Source organism: Cydia amplana, chromosome 9 (assembly GCF_948474715.1).
Source record: "Cydia amplana chromosome 9, ilCydAmpl1.1, whole genome shotgun sequence".
Taxonomy (NCBI): Eukaryota; Metazoa; Arthropoda; class Insecta; order Lepidoptera; family Tortricidae; genus Cydia; species Cydia amplana.
In genome coordinates this window covers 16,755,482-16,778,408 of record NC_086077.1, presented here as the reverse complement: position 1 = coordinate 16,778,408, position 22,927 = coordinate 16,755,482, and the positions used below count along the sequence as shown (strand labels likewise).

General features: G+C 40.8%; 1 protein-coding gene across 1 annotated transcript in view; it reads right to left on the bottom strand.

Moving 5' to 3' along the window:
• Nucleotides 1-22,927, bottom strand: part of LOC134651266 (uncharacterized) — a 62,994-nt gene that overhangs the window by 13,403 nt on the left and 26,664 nt on the right. Inside the window, exons 7-10 of the mRNA XM_063506333.1 lie at nt 9,125-9,270; nt 2,909-3,056; nt 1,379-1,566; nt 804-908 (exon numbers count right to left, since the gene is read on the bottom strand). Of these exons, the coding sequence (XP_063362403.1) occupies nt 804-908; nt 1,379-1,566; nt 2,909-3,056; nt 9,125-9,270 (587 nt within the window). The remainder of the gene's footprint in view (nt 1-803; nt 909-1,378; nt 1,567-2,908; nt 3,057-9,124; nt 9,271-22,927) is intronic.

The following is a 22,927-nucleotide window of genomic DNA, read 5'->3' as shown; positions in this document are numbered from 1 at the left end:
GTTGGAGCCGCACAATTAAGGGGGCGTCTGAATGCAGGTCTAGGGCCTTGCCATGTCCTTATTGTCTTGTTTACGACCTAAACTAAATCGCTAAAGGACGGAGCTATATAAGTCGCATAGCTCCGTCCTTTAACGATTCAGTTTAGGCATAGAGAAAAAAAACAGATTGCTCACTCCATACATATATCAGTTTTGGTACAAAAAAGACTATTGAAATTGACATTGAAATTTTTTTATTCAGGTCTGTCGGCCTTAATTTCACTGTCTACATCTAGCATCGAGTAGCGGAACTATCAGTATTGCTACTTGACAATAGATGTAGCACCGACCGGAAAGTCTTATGTTGTTAAGCATAAGACTTTCCGGTTGGTGCTACATGTATTGTCTAGTCTGTCTGTCACTGATAGTTCCGCTACTCGATGCTAGATGTAGACACTGAAATTAATAGTCTTTTTGGTACCAAAACTAATGTACGGAGTGAGCACTCTTGTCTTACTATATTATTTCTCTATGGTTGAGGTCCTAAACAGAATCCGTAATAAGGACATCATGGCACAGGGACACGCCATACATCAAAAATGATTTGCGTTTATATGTGTGCGCGGCACGTCTGTACACGCGTCATTGTGTATGTGTGCGTAAGTCGCTCTACTGAGAGCACGCCAGAAGTCCGTCAGATTCATGTCGCGGGGCGAGCACGGGGCGAGGTAATCCGAGTCGGGGCGCCGGTGCGTGGCCGTTCTGTATGATAATACTATTACTTATTCTGTGAGCATGGTAAGGCCCCTGTTTAGAACACTTACCTTGGTGGTGACGCGGATGTTGGAGACGGCCTGCCCGTCCACCTCCCACTCGCTGATGTACAGCAGCCACTCTGATGAAGATATGTTCTCGAAGAGGTTGCATAGCTGCGGATTATATGTTACATTAGGCTAAATCATTATCAAATCGAATAAAAACAACCGGCCAAGTGACGTCGAGTCGGACTCACGTTCCAAGGGCTCCGTACATTAAGTCCGACTCAAGCTTGACTGCACATTTGTGATAGGTTTTCCTGTCATCTATAGGTAAAGAATTATTTTGTGTATTGTTTTTTAATTTAGAACCAGTAGTTTCGTTTTTTCCTTTTGATGTACGGAACCCTAAACACGCAGCGCTTTAGTATATGGTCTGGTCCCGAGTGTCCGGACATGGTCGTCTGGTCTGGTATAGTTTGTATGGTCTGGTATAGTCTGTATGGTCTCATGGTCTGGTCTGTATGGTTTGTTATGGTCTTATATGGTTTGTATGGTCTGGTATAGTCTGTATGGTCTCATGTGGTCTGTATGGTCTTGTATAGTCGATTATGGTCTAGCATGGTCTGTGGTCGTGTCCTCACCGCTAGAGCCAGCGCGCTCTGCTCGGCTTGGGGCAGCTGGTCGATGCGGCGCGCGTAGTTCATGACGGCGTGCGAGCGCCGGTCCTGGTGCAGCAGCAGCGACACGTCGTCGCGCAGCGCCATGGCGGCGAGGCAGCGGAGTGTCGCCACCCTGATCTCCTCTGAGCTGTCCGCGTTTAGCAGACGACCTATTACATTAAAAAATAAAAACCGGCCAAGTGCGAGTCGGACTCGCGCACGGAGGGTTCCGCACCATCAACAAAAAATACAGCAAAACAAGCAAAAAAACGGTCACCCATCCAAGTACTGACCCCGCCCGACGTTGCTTAACTTCGGTCAAAAATTACGTTTGTTGTATGGGAGCCCCACTTAAATCTTTATTTTATTCTGTTTTTAGTATTTGTTGTTATAGCGGCAACAGAAATACATCATCTGTGAAAATTTCAACTGTCTAGCTATCACGGTTCGTGAGATACAGCCTGGTGACAGACGGACGGACGGACGGACGGACGGACGGACGGACAGCGGAGTCTTAGTAATAGGGTCCCGTTTTTACCCTTTGGGTACGGAACCCTAAAAACAAGTTTTAGTGTAAGTGTAAGGCCTGAGTGGACGCTCGAAGCGGAGCGTTCGGCGGGGCGTGCAGCGTGGCGTCGGGCTCACAAGTGATTTGAGCAGCGTGCACTAAGGCCGCTACTATACGCTTGCATTTGTTTAACATGCACGCCGCACGCCCCGCCCCGCTGCACGCCCAACTCGAGCGTCCACTCAGGCCTTACAATAAGGCCTGAGTGGACGGCGTGCAAACAAATGAAAACGTATAGTAGCGGCCTTAGTGCACGCTGCTCAAATCACTTCTGAGCCACGCTGCACGCCCCGCCGAACGCTCCGCTTCGAGCGTCCACTCAGGCCTTACACTAAGGCCTGAGTGGACGGCGTGCAAACAAATGAAAACGTATAGTAGCGGCCTTAGTGCACGCTGCTCAAATCACTTGTGAGCCACGCTGCACGCCCCGCCGAACGCTCCGCTTCGAGCGTCCACTCAGGCCTTACACTTAGACCTTTCACAATTTGCAATGTGCGTTTGAGGGATTCTAAAAAGCTTTGACTCTTTCATCCCGATGACTACAACCGAAAGAATGAATGGAATTATCTATAAGGACTACTCTGTAATAAGTTTTTGGCAAAAATTTCATGTTTGGTACAAGCTTTTATCGTTGACTGTACTTTTCTTTCCACAGGTAACTAATACTCATCGAGACAATTCTAAAAACATCAAACACAATTAGGTTGCCCACTTGTTTTATCACAGAGTTCCTATGGCCACCTCCTGTCTCCATCATCAGATCAGCTCGATGGTACCATAATATTGCATTGTCACCCGACTTACATACGGATGCTAATTTTCAGCTTCATTGGAAGTCGGAAAGTGAGTCAAATTTAACTTGCAAGATTTGACATGTACTAAGCATAATTACATAGGTACATTGCAAGTTAAATAAAGGCTTGTAAAATCATAGTTTTACTCACCGATGAATGATAGGAACTCATCACCAAGCGCCCAGCTGCCCTCGCCCTGCACCAAGTACTGTTCTAGCTCACTCAACGACTGGTGTTCTTCAGGAGATAACGTCAGGTTGCCCACGGCTGCTTGCAGCTTCGCAAACTCTGCGGCGCCCTGGCGATAACAATACTGGTAATGATGTGGAATGGACATGCCGTTGAGGATTACTTGAGGAAAGAGGGGTTCTTCAATAAAGGAGTCTTATCTTCAGTTGTTTGCCAAATTCAATAATTCGTTCTCTCGAAGGAATGAGTCACTTAAAGACACTTCTGACACACAGAATCTATAGAGATTGAAGCGTCTTGAGACCTACCACCACCACCTATCGCATGAACACCGATGTATCTGGTAATGTTTATCGCAAATAAAATATTCTTATTTCTTATTTATTTATAGTTGTGTCGTATGTATTTGAATAATTCTGTTGATTTCTTCCAGAATCCTGGACTGATGAAAATTGAATCAACTAAGAAATGTCACCCTTTCAGATAACATAATCATATTCCAATTTAGTTCAGCGGCCTACGAGAAATCGGGTAACATAGGGGGACTAATGTTGCCCCCTCCAATGATTGGTCCCTTCCATTTTAGCAGTGTGATGATTTTCCTATAAAAATAACAAAAATCCCGTCGAATTGAGAACCTCCTTTTTGCAGTCGGTTAAAGAACGATCATTCGCCGGTCGTAAACTCATTAATTTCATTACAATCCATTAGGACACAGATTCAGCTGTCGGAAACGCTCCCACCCACGGCGTGACATCACGAACTTTTCCTGTACTGTTCTTAAACTGGGATCGACTACACCACTATAAGTTGACCCCTCTTATACCCCACAGACGTTAATTGCGAACTGACAATGTTTTATTACAAGGAGATAGGGTTCACATCCGGTCACTTATTTCGGTTTGTGTTGTGTAAAAACTTTCAACAGAATCGCGCCGGCGCATACGAGTATGTTATTGTAAGATTGCAAGAGCATACTATTTATAAGAAGTCAAATGTGTAATCCACGCCGCGGATTTTAGATCAAGGAAAATTTTGTTGATTTGATACTAACATGATGTGTACTGAAATCGTTGAAATATTGTAAATGAATATGTTTAAGGGAAACGGAAGACGGAAGTTTTATTTATATTGACATTAATGGGTAAATTTAAAACCTTATGGATACGTTGCTCATGCATAAGTGTGAATGCAAAAAGAAAAGCGGCCAAGTGCGAGTCGGACTCGCCCATGAAGGGTTCCGTATTTAGGGGATTTATGATGTATTAAAAAAACTATTTACTAGATCTCGTTCAAACCAATTTTCGGTGGAAGTTTGCATGGTAATGTACATGATATATTTTTTTAGTTTTATCATTCTCTTATTTTAGAAGTTACAGGGGGGGGGGACACAATTTTACCACTTTGGACGTGTCTCTCGCGCAAACTATTCAGTTTAGAAAAAAATGATATTAGAAACCTCAATATCATTTTTGAAGATCTGTCTATAGATACCCCACACAATTTTTTCGAGTTTCAGTTTTAAGTATGGGGAACCCCCAAAAAAATTTTTTATTTCTATTTTTGTGTGAAAATCTTAATGCGGTTCACAGAATACATCTACTTACCAAGTTTAAATAGTATAGGTCTTATAGTTTCGGAAAAAAGTGGCTGTGACATAAGGACGGACGGACAGACAGACAGACATGACGAATCTATAAGGGTTCCGTTTTTTGCCGTTTGGCTACGGAACCCTAAAAATGAGTCCCAAATGATATTTAGCAGGGAAAACCATTATTTATCAAACCAAGGCATACCTAACCGTCTAATAATTGTGCCTCATTAACAAGACTCAGGCAATATCAACACACGTTAACTAAAATAATAGTCTTCTTTAATCAACTTCGCAAAATGCCAAGCGCTGAGAATATCCTAAATTGATTTATAAAACAAAACGGAATTTATGCGAGTGTGTCATCGAACTCCCACGGGCGAATACTCTGGAAAGTCTAAAAGAGTCGCGCGTTGGTCGTGCCAGGGGAAACCGAATTTTCAATACATATCTATAAGCTACTATATTTTGACCTAGTCTCGGTATATAAGTGATAGTATTTCATACAGTACTAGCGACCCGCCCCGGCTTCGTACGGGTTACCAAATTATACATAAACCTTCCTCTTGAATCACTCTATCAATTTAAAAAAACCGCATCAAAATCCATTGCCTAGTTTTAAAGATCTAAGCATACATAGGGACAAACAGACAGCGGGAAACGACTTTGTTTTATACTGTGTAGTGATGACTACGCTCCACCCCGCCCCGAATGTGATAACCTTACCTCGCGACGACGGATTGACAGTTCAGTTCGAGTAGCAATAGCAACGTGATGACGGAAAGTTCAAAATACCGGTATATTGTGCCATGGGTTCTTGACAATTTCAATAAATAAGAACTTTATGTTGCGCCAAAATATCTTCAACGGACTGCCCTAAGAAACTTAAGCACTTTGATGCGTAAACAGACATATCTTGCGCTCAAACACATTAAAACGCTTTCCGCAATATTCCGTATCCGCCCTAACAAAGTGGCAATCACTATTACATAGTATAAAACAAAGTCGCTTCCCGCTGTCTGTCTGTCTGTATGTATGCTTAGATCTTTAAAACTACGCAACGGATTTTGATGCGGTTTTTTTAATAGATAGAGTGATTCAAGAGGAAGGTTTATGTAAAACTAATAGCGATCCGCCCCGGCTTCGGACGGGTAGTTCAACGAATTTACACAAAACCTTTACGAATTATACACCAAATTGACGAATCAAGAATTAGATGAAAACCGCATGAAAATCTGTATAGTAGTTTTGGAGTTTATCGCGAACATACAGACAGACAGACGCGGCAGCCTAAGTCGCTAGTTGTTTATAAAGAAAGAACGCCAAACTAAGCCTAAATAATGAATGGCAAAGATCACGTCTCTTTTCGTTACATTTGTCTATTTTTTAAATAGCCTATCTCGTGTCCCACTGCTGGGCAAAGGCCTCCCTTTTCTTCCGCCACTCATCACGGTTCAGTGCATTTCAGTCGCTTCGAAAAGCGTAGGTCACCCCGCCATCTCTTTTTTGGTCTGCCTCTGCCCTGGCTAATCTGCGTCCATTCGGAAGCCAAACATTTGTCATACCGATATAATTATTTTTACTTTTCATCTCATCTTGTTTGTTTTGTCATCTTGGCTAGGCATGTGGTATTAATATCAACCATGAGTAAAGCGGTTAACCTTATACTAGTACTTAAGTGTTTTGAACACCTTATTACCGTGGTTTTGGCTCTCGGAAACATTTGATTATTGTACTGGAGACAAATAGAATGTGACAAACGCTGCCGAACAGGTATGCCAAGAGGTTTGGTCATCGGTAATGAGATCACTAACGGCCAAGGAAATAATTTAACATCTACGTATCCGCACTAGATATTTCTCACTTGTGTTTCTTACAAAAACGGGTCAGTGCGTGTAAGAGCACGCATATTCTAGTTTGTATTGTAGGGTAGGAGATACGACATTGACATATATCTCAGGACCGGCCTTACGGGCAATAAGAATAGGGCATGAATAGGGCCAGTACAGCGGTGTCACATCGCTACAGCGCGATTGCTTGATAAGTTCGCATCACACGCGTGATTGGTCGCAACTAGTTGCGTTAGACTGCACGATTGGCTCGAATTCGTGAGTGACACCGCTGAACTAGTACCATTTTTAGGCCAGTAAGGCCCGTCCACTTTATTATTTCACATTGACACATAATTTTACTAGGAAACAGCTCAAAAACGATATACCATATCAGCTACACGTAGAAAGCCTAATATTATACCTAGTCACCGCATTATGTACGGGGCTATAACTTGCCATTTACTTCGAGCAGTCAAAATCGTCGCTAAAACATTGGCATTACTTACTTTCTGTGTCTCAGTATTCCTTTATATTTATGTTATTAGACACCAGATTAGTTTGCGTTGGTGGTTATGGGCTTAGTCAGCCTAGACAAGTCTGTCTGCCAAATCCACAATTTATGACGGTTAAATTTAGCCGTGAAATGGCATCATTGAAGTAGTAAATTATTATAAAAGTAGCAGAGCAAATGGTAAAAAAAACAACGGGTTGCACTCCGGGAGTGCCGGCAGAAGTGAAAACTCAATGACTAGTGCAAAATGCACTATGTATAGGTAATTGAGGTTAACGCCATCTAGCGTTAGCGTTAATTACTTGAAACCCCTGTTAGTACTCGAGTTATATTAGTACCAGTTAGAGCGAAACTCACTAGATGGCATTTAAATCAATAAAGAAAAACTCAATGACATTACATGTAACAGTTTTTCATGTAATGTCATTGAGTTTTTCTTTATTGATTTAAATGCCATCTAAATGAGTGGCCATCTAAATCTTACGGTCACGTGATCGTCTTACGCTGTCTCGAGTTTAACATTTTTTCCCCGCCTCAAAAAGTGCACAGCGCCGCTAAAGAAGTTTTCACTTCAAAAATGGTCTACGAGTAATTGCAATATTATGTGGATCTGTATAGTAAAGTTTCTTGTTTAAAACCGTTATTCATAAATGTCTGTCAAATCAATGTGCTCTGGTTTGTCCTTCTCTATTTATTACATACGACTTTCAAATTGTGTTTGTTAGAAACATACAAAACAGAGGCCAGTCAATTAATTAATAAGAGGGTATGAATAAATATAAAATACGTACTTAACTTTCACGTTTACGTCAATGGTGGTATTTGACGCTTGTCTTCATGGATGACCATCGAAAGTCTAAAACTTATGCTGAACATTAGGGCCGATACAGACGGACTGCAACTCGACTGCAATTTGTATGGGAACTGCACTCCAACTGTACGCCATCTGCAACGTCAGCGTGCAGTCTGTTGGAATTTGTATTCTCAACTCTGGCAACACCAAATGTCAATCCGTTCTCTTTCCTTGATTTACCTAATGGCCGCTGTGTCTTCACTATGCTAAAGTTTATTTAAATTACAATTAATAGAATATATGTGTTATCGTGTGTCCTGTTACCCGCCTGACAAATATTAAGATAATGTATTGTGAGTAATACACATAACTACTTCTGCAATACTATGTGAGTGTTTTATTTCCAAGCCAACTCCTTGCCGCCATTAACACGCCGTATTCCACTGCACAGCCCCGATCTTTCCTACACAGTCCCCATACAAGTTGCAGTCGGGTTGCAGTTCGTCTGTACCGGCCCTTATTCTCATAGTCTTCCGGATTAAACGCTCCATCAGATTTATTAGTATTACACTCGTCTGTTCAAAAGGTCGTCGTGTAATTATATCGTGTCGATAATCCTGTCTTAACTGCAGACGCACAGCATTAGCGAGCTGGCAACGTGCCAGGTGCAACAGGAAGGGTTATGGTTATGATTATTACTATGTTTACTAACAATCGGAACACATTGGTGGTAAATGTCAGTCGGCAATTGTTCTGTTTCATCATCGCGTCCTGATTAAAGGATTTAAAAAAAGTTTTTTCTTTGAGCCAATACAACTGCATCTACCGTGTTACCGTAACGCATCTGTCCATAGAAACCTGTAAAACTTTTCATACAATATTTTTTTAGCAAACCTTATTGAGATCGTACAAACGCGCCTTTTTTATAACTCTTAGGATACCTTTATTCAAGCGCGGGCGCCGCTCTTGTGGGGCTCCTACTGTTACCTACAACTATAGCAGTCACGTCGATGTCCTTGAAGGTGATGGGCGGGTCCTTGGCCCTGCGCCTCAGCTCGGCAGCGCCACGCTCGTCTTCTGGCTTGCTGCTGGGGCCGGCGCGGGCGCAGCTCTTGTGAAGCTTCTACTATTACCTACAACTGTAGCACTCACGTCAGTGTCCTTGAAGGTGATGGGCGGGTCCTTGGCCCTGCGCCTCAGCTCGGCGGCGCCACGCTCGTCTTCTTCTGGCTCGCTGCTGGGGCCGGCGCCGGCGCAGCTCTTGTGGGGCTCCTACTGTTACCTACAACTGTAGCACTCACGTCGATGTCCTTGAAGGTGATGGGCGGGTCCTTGGCCCTGCGCCTCAGCTCGGCGGCGCCGCGCTCGTCTTCTTCTGGCTCGCTGCTGGGGCCGGCGCCGGCGCTGCTCTTGTGGGGCTCCTACTGTTACCTTCAACTATAGCACTCACGTCGATGTCCTTGAAGGTGATGGGCGGGTCCTTGGCCCTGCGCCTCAGCTCGGCAGCGCCACGCTCGTCTTCTTCTGGCTCGCTGCTGGGGCCGGCGCGGGCGCGCAGCTCCTCTTGTGGGGGTGCTTCTACTGCTTCTGCCATGTCTGTAGGGAAAATGCTATTTAGAAGGTGGAAAACTAGTGGGAAAAGGGACTAATGTATGAAGAAAAATGTAACACCCGTAACTAAATTAGGATTTATTTACTTGGCTCCATGACTTGTCTTTTACATAAGTATGCCTGATTGCCTGAATCGAAAACTCTTCCTAATTTAGGATGGCAGTTTGGAAAAATTAGTACAGGTAGAAGCTTTTACTATATACTCCAGTGCAGAGCTAACACAGCTTGAAAAGCTTTGATATAGTAAAAATGGTTTTTGTTTAATTGATTCTCCATTTCAAAAAACAAGGCCTTTCCTAAATCTTTTAGATCTAAAATAACATAAGTATAGTTTGTCAAAGGACTGTCTCATTTCGTCATTTCAAACATAGACAGAGATAATCATACTATCTTTGTCTTACACTAGTACTAGCACCCAAAAGAAAAGGACGAGTATAGTTTTCTTGGTTCTTATTGGTTCTTATTTTCATATTTTGGTACGTGTCGACATTAAGTCTCCTTCCAGCCACCAGCAGCTGTTGGTAAATAAACAGCTAAGTATATACGAGTACGTCAGCGTGACTCATTTGTTGACTCCAGCGGACACGGCTCAAAACATTCCACACTAAAACCAAATACAACCTCGACAATTAAAACCCTACTAGGGACTTCAAAACCTACTTTGGAACTGGTTTTTTGTCAATAAAAATATGTTTTTTTTTTATTAAAACATTCTTCTTCAACCTAGCGTTTTCCCGGCCTAGCGCCAGGGTCCGCTTTCCTAGAACATTGATAAGGAGCAATCCTTAGACTGCTTACACATACTCATCACATACTCGTCTTACCGAAGGTCGGTAGAGCAGGAGTTAAGCTCTTCCTTTCTGACTGAGCGACGTATACAAATACCAGCAATATTTTATGTGTCCCAGCAACATTTTATGGATTAAATAAATGAAAAAAAAAAAAACATTTTATATACCGATCTTTTCCACATTAACCTTACGAAAAGAAACGGGGTCACGTTGCATCCTATAACGTTTTAAGTCATAAATGTCATAATGTATTGTTTGTCATATTATCATTAGTCATAAAACTGAAACCGTTAACTTTTCAGGATTTTCGTTAGGTTATCCCAGCGGTCGGCAACCTTTTAGCAGCCAAGGGCCACATAGTAGTTAACGAAGTTGACGCGGGCCGTACTTTGTTAATATTTATGACTTTATCAGACATTGTCGTTTGTCAATATTACATACAAAATAGCCAGAGAGGCTCGCGGGCCGCAAATGACAGGTTCACGGGCCGCGGGTTGCCGACCGCTGCATGGTTATCCTATAGGTTAGGTTAGTTTTGTTTTATGGCAATTCCGAAAAGTGACGCGTTTCTGAACCAAATGAAATATGTATGACTAACGAAAATGCGGGCATACAATACATTATGACTTAAAACTTTTTGGGAAACAGTAGAGACCCAAAAGAAACTCAAGCTAGACGAACCGAAAATTAGGTTAATAGACGTTATTTGTGAGTGTTTTTCCTCAATAATTATATCAGTTAATTTTGAATCTAGGCGCATATTAAGCGAAGGTCCATAGTTGCATATCTAAACCACCAAGCTAAAACTCAAATTGAACAGTGAATAGTGCCAATACGTCGATGGAACTGATAATTAGGCCGTTCTGTTAGCCAATGCAAATAAAAATATCAACAAGAGCAATGAAAATATAACTCTTTTAGATTAAGTATAGCAACATTTTTGTTTGAGGATTTTTCAGGAATAATTGTTTGCTGCAGATTGTTTGAAAGTATTAATATTATACTGTGGCACACCCACTGTGTCTTTAGAAAAAGGCGGCAAATTTAAAAAACATAGCCGCGAAGGCGACTAATCATGATGCAAGACATTTATCGAAAATTACTGTACAGTAAAATTTTGCAGAATATATAAACACATCAGACGAACGAGTTGAAACTCTGGTTCATTAAACCTTAAAATAGTAGCGACCTTATTACACAGGTGTAAGAGCATTTGACACAGTTTTAAGACATTGACTTCTTTCGTATTTTTACTTTCAAATACAGCCAATGTAAATGTCTACAAGTTATCGGCTCTATTTCAATAGCATTAAGAGCCAGAGCACACCGGCTGCGTGTGCGTAGATGTGCACGTGCGTCAAAATGTTTGAGCTGTGCACGCACGTCACGCAAGCGGTGTGCCGCCTCTCATAAGGATCCGTATATTACAACGCGCACGTGCACATCTACGCACACGAACCCGGTGTGCACAGACATTAAGAAGCAAACAGTTTAATTCTGTAACGTTAAGTCCTGATTGAAAAGCAGAGTTTCAAAACGCTGTCTTATAACTGCTGAGAATGCTAGAACCAGACTTATAGGTCTGCTAATATTCCATGGCTTGAATATTTAACGGTCATCACTCGGCTTCCGATCTTCAGAAATTCTAACTAGCGTCCGTAATCGAGAGCGAAATTTTAAAGCGATCTCACAAAAACACTATACACCAAATTAGAAACCGTTAACATTCCGTCGTCACGTTACCGCGCTGAAATCAGATCAGCGGGAGCACATGCTCCGCTTTTACACTAAAGTTCACACTTCTATTCATAGACCGACACTTACACAGTTTCGCAATAATTAACCTAACCTAAGTTAACCGGTTAAAAATACCACAACACTGACACTATTAGCACTTTATACCTGAAAAGCTGGTGTTGCGCGGACGGCGAACTGTGCGGGAATGGCGCTGGAGGAAAGCCAAACGGAGTGTTTGTATTTATAAATGCGCCCCGCTCCCCTCGTTCACGATCAGGATCAGCGGGTTAACTGGGACTTTTAACTGGAAAACCAATGGGCAACCAATCGACCCTGTCCTGTTAGGACTTTTTGCTCCGTTACCTAATGTTCTTTCACCAAACGTCCCTTCTCTAGAAGGTTCTACGTCAAGGAGTACTGTCTACAAAATGCGCCGTTCGCATAATGTCCCTTCTTGAAACGTCGGATTCGCAAAATGCCCCTTCCACAAAAAGTTCGTTAATATTAAGACTATTTACTCATCTTCGAGTTTTGTTGATAATATTCTTAAAATAGACGTAATTTTTTTAACAAAGTCTGTTTGGAAAGAGAAGAGGCGTGGAATATATTATAAGTTACACTGACTAACTGTTACACTAAGCTAAGCTAAGCTTTAGTTTATTTTTCTATTTATACCATAAAGGCGGCATAATAGTGGGTTTTTTCCGCTTGCTTCTTGTGACTATAGAAGGGAAAAGCTCCGGAAACTGGCTACAGACTTTACGAGGGATTACCTACTTGCGTTGCGTGCCAATGGCCCCACAAAATAAGTAACCGAAGACACTATGAGAAGGAAAAATCGGAAAGTAAGCTTTAGGCTCAACCAGCCTTTCTCTAACTGTATTAAATAGACCGAGTAGCTCCAAAGCACTGAGAATGCAACAGCGATAATGAGATCCCTGTTATCTTAGAAATTGATACATGAATTGAGTTGAATTGAATAAGCGCTAAAACTCCCACAATCCAAAGCGATTTATTTTATCCTTTCGTTCGAACTTGTCTATGTGAAAAATCGTTGCAGAATATTTCGTGAACACTGCAGATTTGCCTTATATTCGATAAAACTGTACCAAGTGACTGCACAAATATGTGAATCGTTATCGTTAGGAGCTGAACTCCTCCTAAGTCCCAGGATATTTTTTGAATTTTTAAAGGAGAATGGGCAATTTTGTATGGGGAGTGTCCCATGGATGTATACTGTTGAGACATATGTGGTTTTAAAGCTCTTAATCATAGTATTATTTTAATGTATGGCACCAACGTCAGACAAGTTGCAGGGACCGAGTTATAAAAAAAAATAAGTTGCTCACATAAACAGTTATTTTACATAATACGCGTGATATAACAAGTAAGAGCGTATTTCATTAGAAAGAATATAAGAAATGGTTTATGTTTTATGTGCTAACTCCAACGCTAAAGTATTTAAAGGTTTAGAATTAACAGTTTATAAAAATCCTCAAACTAAAAATTGTTTGCTGTACAGCGGAATTAGCGTGTATACACAAGCCATGTATATCATGCGAAAAGTATTTGTATAAGCTATTTTTCGAATAATGTAGCTGCGGTCAAACGCTTGCAGGAATCGAAATAAATTCATTAAATGAGGTAATTAATTGTTGTTAATTTTTCCATAACTTTACTACTCAACGCTAGATGTCGCCAACAGCCAAAAAAAAAATATTATGTAGAGCGGTAAATTCGGAAGTCTCACCCCATCATTTTTAAAAGTATACATACCTAGATGACAGATTGCCAATGGATTAGTAAATGTATTGTCTAAAAAAAATAATGTGTTGTCAAGTTGACGCTCACTCACGGATCACATAAAATATCTTCATTGTTAATAATTAGTGTGATAATTTATATATTCAGCAACGTAGTCCTTCGATTTGTCTGCTTTTTCGTCTAAGTTTACGGGACCTGCATGGGATGTAAAATGTATTTATTGCTATTCCTTTCAGAATAAAATTAAATCATCTTACTCCTCACTGCACATAATGGAGGAGCTTAAAGCGGAATAAATTGGAAAGTGCACATTTATAAAAATATCAATGTGTAGGTACGTCAAGTTTACTCTTTATATTCAATCAAGTGTAGCTCAAGCAGAGCGGCGCGAGCGGAAGATCGGAGCGGTTTATGCAGTTTTGAGCCGTTTTGGAGGACAACGGCGATGCGATGGTAGAGCATTTAGTTACCGACGACCTCTGCGGACATCGAGAGGGAACACAGCGGTAGCGATAAGACTCAATAAATATGATAGCGCTTAGGTTCAGCTGATGTACAGACCAATCTGCATCTCTTTGTTTCTAAGAGTAGTGTAATGTAGGTACTTTACATCGCTGTTTACAGCCTGTATGTACTAAACAAGTACTCTCAACGATTGCTAAATGCTCTGCGAGTCCAGTATAATGTCATTTTCAGTGTGTTGTAGCGGCTGCCGCGGCACTGTAGCTGTCCGTCCGGTATACATGTTCGCGGACGCTCCGCAAGCACTACGCTGCGTACGACGAGCCACCACAGCCTCCTGTCCGTAATAGGAAGGAGGACGGGGCAGTGTATGGCCTACTGAGAAACTAATCCTACCTACATGTAAGGTTGTATGTGGTACTAATTTAATTAATTATATTATAATTCAGGGATTTTAAACATTTGTGTCGAAGTAAAGTTCTGATGATGGGTTTCATATAGAGAAATCGTCAAATCTTATATGCATAGTTAGGTACATTATATGTAATATTTTTTGGCTTATTCATCAACATAAGAAGCGACATTTGATGAAGTGAAACTGCTGATGTTGACTAGAACGGAAATCTTTAGAGCACGCAATTTGCCTTTCTTGTTAAAGCAAGTAAGGTCCGTAAGTTACATTTGCATCAAGGTCCAGTTTTGATGATGGGTTCCATGAGGAAGACCCGCTCGAGCCCTTTGTGTCGGCCAATCTACGTAAATATACGGACGCATAAGTTAGTTTGTATGTTTATGTCTACACGATGAAGCACATTGTACCTCTTGCTGATTTAAGGCGTGGGTTCGAGACCCACTCGAGCCATTTGTGTCAGCCAATCTACGTAAACATACGTGTTCATAAGTAAGTTAGTATGTTTTGTCTACACAATGAACACATATTGTACATCATGCTGATTTAAGACGTGGGTTCGACACCCATGCGAGCCCTTTGTGTCGGCCAACCTACGTAAACATATAGACGCATAAGTTAGTTTGTATGTTTGTGTCTACACAATGGAGCACATTGTACCTCTTGCTGATTTTAGGCGTGGGTTCGAGACCCACTCGAGCCATTTGTGTCGACCAATCTACGTAAACATACGTGTCCATAAGTAAGTTAGTATGTTTGTGTCTACACAATGAAGCATATTGTACCTCTTGCTGATTTAAGGCGTGGGTTCGAGACCCGCTCGAGCCCTTTGTGTCGGCCAATAAACGTAAACATACGGACGCATAAGTTAGTTTGTATGTTTGTGTCTACACGATGAAGCACATTGTACCTCTTGCTGATTTAAGGCATGGGTTCGAGACCCACTCGAGCCATTTGTATCAGCCAATCTACGTAAACATACGTGTTCATAAGTAAGTTAGTATGTTTTGTCTACACAATGAACACATATTGTACATCTTGCTGATTTAAGGCGTGGGTTCGACACCCATGCGAGCCCTTTGTGTCGGCCAACCTACGTAAACATATAGACGCATAAGTTAGTTTGTATGTTTGTGTCTACACAATGAAGCACATTGTACCTCTTGCTGATTTTAGGTGTGGGTTCGAGACCCACTCGAGCCATTTGTGTCGACCAATCTACGTAAACATACGTGTCCATAAGTAAGTTAGTATGTTTTGTCAACACAATGAACACATATTGTACCTCTTGCTGATTTAAGCCATGGGTTCGACACCCATGCGAGCCCTTTGTGTCTGCTGATCGACGTAAACATACGGACGCATAAATTAGTTTGTATGTTTGTATCTTCACAATGAAGCATATTGTACCTCTTGCTGATTTAAGGCGTGGGTTCGAGACCCGCTCGAGCCCTTTGTGTCGGCCAATCTACGTAAACATACGGACGCATAAATTAGTTTGTATGTTTGTGTCTTCACAATGAAGCATATTGTACCTCTTGCTGATTTAAGGCGTGGGTTCGAGACCCGCTCGAGCCCTTTGTGTCGGCCAATCTACGTAAACATACGGACGCATAAGTTAGTTTGTATGTTTGTGTCTACACGATGAAGCACATTGTACCTCTTGCTGATTTAAGGCGTGGGTTCGAGACCCACTCGAGCCATTTGTGTCAGCCAATCTACGTAAACATACGTGTTCATAAGTAAGTTAGTATGTTTTGTCAACACAATGAACACATTTGTCAACACAATGAACACATATTGTACATCTTGCTGATTTAAGGCGTGGGTTCGACACCCATGCGAGCCCTTTGTGTCGGCCAACCTACGTAAACATATAGACGCATAAGTTAGTTTGTATGTTTATGTCTACACAATGAAGCACATTGTACCTCTTGCTGATTTTAGGCGTGGGTTCGAGACCCACTCGAGCCATTTGTGTCGACCAATCTACGTAAACATACGTGTCCATAAGTAAGTTAGTATGTTTGCGTCTATACAATGAACACATATTGTACCTCTTGCTGATTTAAGCCATGGGTTCGACACCCATGCGAGCCCTTTGTGTCTGCCAATCGACGTAAACATACGGACGCATAAATTAGTTTGTACGTTTGTGTGTACACAATGAAGCATATTGTACCTCTTGCTGATTTAAGGCGTGGGTTCGAGACCCGCTCGAGCCCTTTGTGTCGGCCAATCTACGTAAACATACGGACGCATAAGTTAGTTTGTATGTTTGTGTCTACACGATGAAGCACATTGTACCTCTTGCTGATTTAAGGCGTGGGTTCGAGACCCACTCGAGCCATTTGTGTCAGCCAATCTACGTAAACATACGTGTTCATAAGTAAGTTAGTATGTTTTGTCAACACAATGAACACATTTGTCAACACAATGAACACATATTGTACATCTTGCTGATTTAAGGCGTGGGTTCGACACCCATGCGAGCCCTTTGTGTCGGCCAACCTACGTAAACATATAGACGCATAAGTTAGTTTGTATGTTTGTGTCTACACAATGAAGCACATTGTACCTCTTGCTGATTTTAGGCGTGGGTTCGAGACCCACTCGAGCCATTTGTGTCGACCAATCTACGTAAACATACGTGTCCATAAGTAAGTTAGTATGTTTGTGTCTATACAATGAACACATATTGTACCTCTTGCTGATTTAAGCCATGGGTTCGACACCCATGCGAGCCCTTTGTGTCTGCCAATCGACGTAAACATACGGACGCATAAATTAGTTTGTACGTTTGTGTGTACACAATGAAGCATATTGTACCTCTTGCTGATTTAAGGCGTGGGTTCGAGACCCGCTCGAGCCCTTTATGTCGGCCAATCTACGTAAATACACGGACGCATAAGTTAGTGTGTATGTTTGTGTCTACACAATGGAGCACATTATACATCTTGCTGATTTAAGGCGTGGGTTCAACACCCACGAGAGCCCTGTGTGTCGGCCAATCTACGTAAACATATGGACGCATAAGTTAGTTAGTATGTTTGTGTCTACACAATTAACACATATTGTACTTCTTGCTGATTTAAGGCGTGGGTTCGACACCCATGCAAGCCCTTTGTGTCGGCCAATCTACGTAAACATACGGACGCATAAGTTAGTTTGTATGTTTGTGTCTACACAATGAAGCACATTGGACCTCTTGCTGATTTAAGGCGTGGGTTCGAGACCCACTCAAGCCATTTGTGTCGGCCAATCTACGTAAACATACGTGTCCATTAGTAAGTTAGTATGTTTGTGTCTACACAATGAAGCACATTGTACCTCTTGCTGATTTAAGGCGTGGGTTCGACACCCATGCGAGCCCTTTGTGTCGGCCAATCTACGTAAACCTACGGACGCATAAGTTAGTTTGTATGTTTGTGTCTACACAATGAACACACATTGTACCTCTTGCTGATTTAAGGCGTGGGATCGAGACCCACTTGAGCCCTTTGTGTCGGCCAATTTACGTAAACATACGGACGCTTAAGTTAGTTTGTATGTTTATGTCTACACAATGAAGCACATTGTACCACTTGCTGATTTAAGGCGTGGGTTCGAAACCCACTCGAGCCATTTGTGTCGATCAATCTACAAACAATCAAGTAAGTTTGTATGTTTGTGTCTACACAATGAAGCACATTGTACCTCTTGCAGACTTATGGCGTGGTTTCGACAGTCATCAGTCGCGCCTAAGGGATGTGCAACATAGGATTTTTGCTTCTTAGAATATAGTTATCCATTTCCTGGAACCACTGGAAAATCAATAATAAAAGGATTAGGTTCACATTTCGGCTGAAGGTATTTTTTATTAAATTGTACCTACAACGGGACTTAATCGCATAATTAATTTTTAGGATTAGCCTCCAACGTTTCGAAAATTATTTTTTGGTTGTAAGTATACTTCTACCAACCAATCTCTGCATGGTCTCTCTGACTAATCTCATTTGTCTTCTTCATCAGTTTGTTAAGCAAGTAAGGTATTGATCGAAGTAATTAATTAAGAATTCACTGTATTTTATATCTGTTTTTCATGCGGTGAAACCCCCTACCCTACACCCTGCACCCCGGAATGGCAACGACGCCCATTTTGTCGACTCATACTAAAAGTAAGTACTAGTAAGCAAGTTGTAGCAGTCATTCTTATAGTAAAAATCGGCCAAGAGAATGTCGGGCCATGCTCAGTGTGGTTCCGTAGCATCCTGTCAGAATAGGCACCCGGGGGCTATTAGTAGGTATCATGTACATTACAAGCGTAAGGGAGTGCCTTCGCAGCGCTTTGTACCCTAATTTTACTAAGAAGAGAAGACTGATTGGAATAACTCAAGAACGGTGGATCGACCATATTCGCTAAAGTTGTGTTCTTCGTTAAGTTTAAACAAACTTAAACGCTGCATAAACATGCAAGTAAGGTTTTTAAGGAACATTTGTGTCAAGATCCAGCTCGGATGTCGGGATCGAAGGAACATCTCAAATCTTGATGAAACTTACCCGAAGTGCCAAACTGTTTAGTGGTATGACTGTTTGACCAGACATTGAACTAGTCTTGCAGATTGCTGCGTCACTCATAACAAATACCTAGTAGGGTAAAGGCACCAGTAGTCAGCCTTATAACGACTTTTTTAAGTTTGAACGTTCGGCATTTCTACAGGATTAGTCGGATAATTAAACAAATGACATGGTTAGATCAATTGTTTATCATAGTTTTAAAACAAAATATTAAAAAAAATAACAATCCTCATTATAATACCTCTAATTAAGTTTAAACAAAAAGTGACACTTTTCTCCAGTAGTCAGCCTCCAAAATCCAGTAAGCAGCCTCTGTGTACCCAGTAGTCAGCCTATATAAACTATTCATAATAATTAGATCAAAACACTACATTTTTATATCAAAACCAACGATATTATAATATTTATTTTTTCTTTATGATTTTTGTCATTGATATTGTAGTTAGTTGTAGTTTTTAATTTTAGTTTATAATTTTTTGCATATATCAAAATCAACGATGTTATAATATCAATTTTTTATTTATAATTTTAGTTATTGTTATTGTAGTTAGTTGTAGTTTTTAATTTTAGTTTATTATTTTTTTTGCTTATATGTATTACTTGTTTAAATATTTAATAAAAAGAAATTTTCTTATAGGTACATACAGTTCTTATAGGCCACAGGTACTTAAATAACACTATTCTTGCAAACTAAGAATCGCAATTATTTATTTTCTAATAATTAATCCGTCAAAAATTAACGAGGTAAATCCTAATATATAATTATGTTCCTAGTAGGTATTCGGTAAAAAATAATTAAACGAGACTATTCAGATCTAATTATCATTTTATCATTAATAAACAAAGTCATATTATACCGACCAGGAAAAAGCAAAATGATAGTTATGTATAGTTAACGTCAAAAACATGTATACACTTTTGAACCTTATTTCAATGAGATAGGGTTTAAAAATGTGGACATATTTTTGGCGGCGACGTACCAAGCAAGGTCAATGGCTGAGTACTGGATCAGTGAAACCCAGTGGTCAGCCGCATTAAAACGTTATTTCAAATGCGGCTGACTACTTGGTTTTACTTTAAATTGACTAGGACATGCCTAACTAAATTTGAAAATGTAAATTTAACGGTCCTAACGGTCGCATTGGCTCGAAAATAATAAAATAAACGAATAACCCAAAGGTCAGCCGTGGGGGGCTGGGCACTGGATTCTTTGGAAAAAAGTGTTATCCAGTGGCCAGCCCCCTCAATTTGTAAATGAAATATTGATATTTTCATTCAAATATAATGCAATTTAATAGATAAACTAATAAATAAACCAATCATTAACAAAAACAATAACTTTTAACATTAAAACATAGTTTTTCTTGCCTGTTAAGAGAACACCACGTGCAGTAAAAAATATGGCGGACATGACACTATTGCACTCGTCGACAAACAGCACCTGTATGAACGAGTATATTTCTTCCCCCCGTTCCCTCACCGCACCTGTCGTGTGACGTATTAACCAATAAGGAATCAAAGCTCCTATTTGAGTACTCGTGATTTGTTTAAACGAATATACCAGATATTTATGACCAATAAACGACTCAAAAGGCTGACTACTGGTACCTGGCTGGCCACTGGTGCTGTTACCCTAGTAAGTTACTAAGTAAATAGGTGCAGGTGGGGTAAACAGGGTTGACAGCAGTGTACTTTTTACAATCTTTGACCAAAGCCAAAAAACTAATCTCAAAAAAAGAAACCGCCTTCAAATATATCAGTAAACAAGATATAGATTATTGATTATGCTTTCAGAAACTATACGGCAAGAACGAGGAAGCTTCGATACAAGAAGAATCGACCTGGTCAAGAAAAAATCTAATATACTTTAATGTATAGGTACTTGTGTAGTCAAAGAAAGTTAAAAAATAAATAACGATGTGCATAGGATACAGAACCAATGGCACAGATTATATAATAGTTCTTATGGTCCAAACATTAAAACTATAATACATACAGGTAGATCGTACTACTGGTACTAATATAGTTCTTTTTTTTTCAATTATATTTCATCGGAATACTTAGGTACCCAAACATATGTAGGTTCTGTATTCTAAATGTACATGAACTGTTTTAGTGTAATTATTATGTTAAATACTGTTGACGAACTGTCAACAGTATTTATTTTTGCATTACTATCACAAAAGATTTTAGGTCCTACGGTAGCACTTGGAAGTATTTGCTCATCGAAAAATTTCACGCAACGTGAGTTTTAACCTAAAAATCAATCTTTTGTGAACGTGGTGTAAAGGACCGGTTACGGCAGAAGTAGGTAAGCAGGCAACATGGTCAAAATGGAACGAGTGTAGGTAGATCATTTTGAATACCGCAGCATCCACTGTAATTTATATTCTACTACTACCTTTTTGTCGGTCACTGCTATCTTATAGCTAAGAGGGACATACTTAGAAAATAACATTACGTAGGTAGGTATAAGGTAGGTAGGTATACCTTTGTCTGTCACTTTCGGCAGAAAGTTGGCCTAAAACTATGTGTTCCCAACAGCGCTCGCACACGGCGACTTTGCATCGATTTACTCGTGCGTGTGACCCCTCGTCGCATTTGCAACGCGCGATGCACCGTGGGCCCACTGCAGTGTGGGCAGTGCACTGCTTTGACCCACAGTGGGCCCACGGGTATTTTTTTTTACCCGTTGTCCTACCGTTCTAAACAGTAGTCTACTTTTAAGTCTTGTTAAGTTGTGAAGGTTCGTTAGGTAGCTTCAGATGCCCATGCCAAGTTGTGATAATGTTTTTGGAAAAGAAACAGTGCGGTGGGACATGGTAAAAATAAATTACTACTTGGACCACTGTTTAGAACGTTAGAGCAACGGGTAAAAAAAATATCCGTGGACCCACTGTGGGTCAAAGCAGTGCACTGCCCACACTGCAGTGGGCCCACGGTGCATCGCGCGTTGCAAATGCGACGAGGGGCTCACGCGCTAGTGAATCGATGCAGTCTCCGTGTGCGACCGCTGTTGGGAACACATAGTTTTAGGCCAACTTTCTGCCGAGAGTGACAGACAGAGGTAGGTAATAGTACATAACATACCTAGGGAGGTGAATTCGTGAATGCTCCAGATCGCAGGTGTTTGTGCGATCTGGGGCTTTACGAATTACCGCCCGTGGTTTGTCTAAAGTTTTACGTCTTGCCTGTCTAAAGATCGGCTTTCCTAGGATAGCGGTGTCGTCATATGGCGGCCGTCTCCATATTTAATAATAAGGCTAAATATGGATGTCGTAGTATTTGTATGGAGACGGCCGCTATATGACGGCACCGCTTTCGGTGGAAACCAAAGCTTTAGGGTGACGTAAATGTTGTTTTCCAAGTGTGTCCCTCTTAGCAATAAGATACCAGTGGCCGACAAAAAGGTATTAGTAGAATATAAATTACAGTGGACGCGGTATTCAAAATGATCTACATTCGTTCCATTTTGACCATGTTGCCCTCTTACCTACTTCTGCCGTAACCGGTTCTCTACACCACGTTCACAAAATATTGATTTTATTATGTTCTCTAGCAGAACCACATCAGCTGTCATGAATTTCAATACATGGGAAGAAATTATATTAGGTAAATCTATAAATTCTTAACCATTTTAAAATTAATCTATATCAATAGTTTTGCTATATGTGTAAGCAAAAATTCGTGCTGTACTTAGTATAAGTACCTAAATAAAACTCGTTTATGATAAAATGAGACACTGTAAGCTAGATAAATAAAACAATTGTATATTTGCAAGAAACTCTCAACAGGACCAAAAAGAAACTTGGTTTACATCTACCAACCTATTGATATAGATTTTTTAATGATTATAGAATTCTATAGATTTATTATTTATTTTTTCCATATTAGAGCTGACGTGGTTCTGTTCTACCGGTGA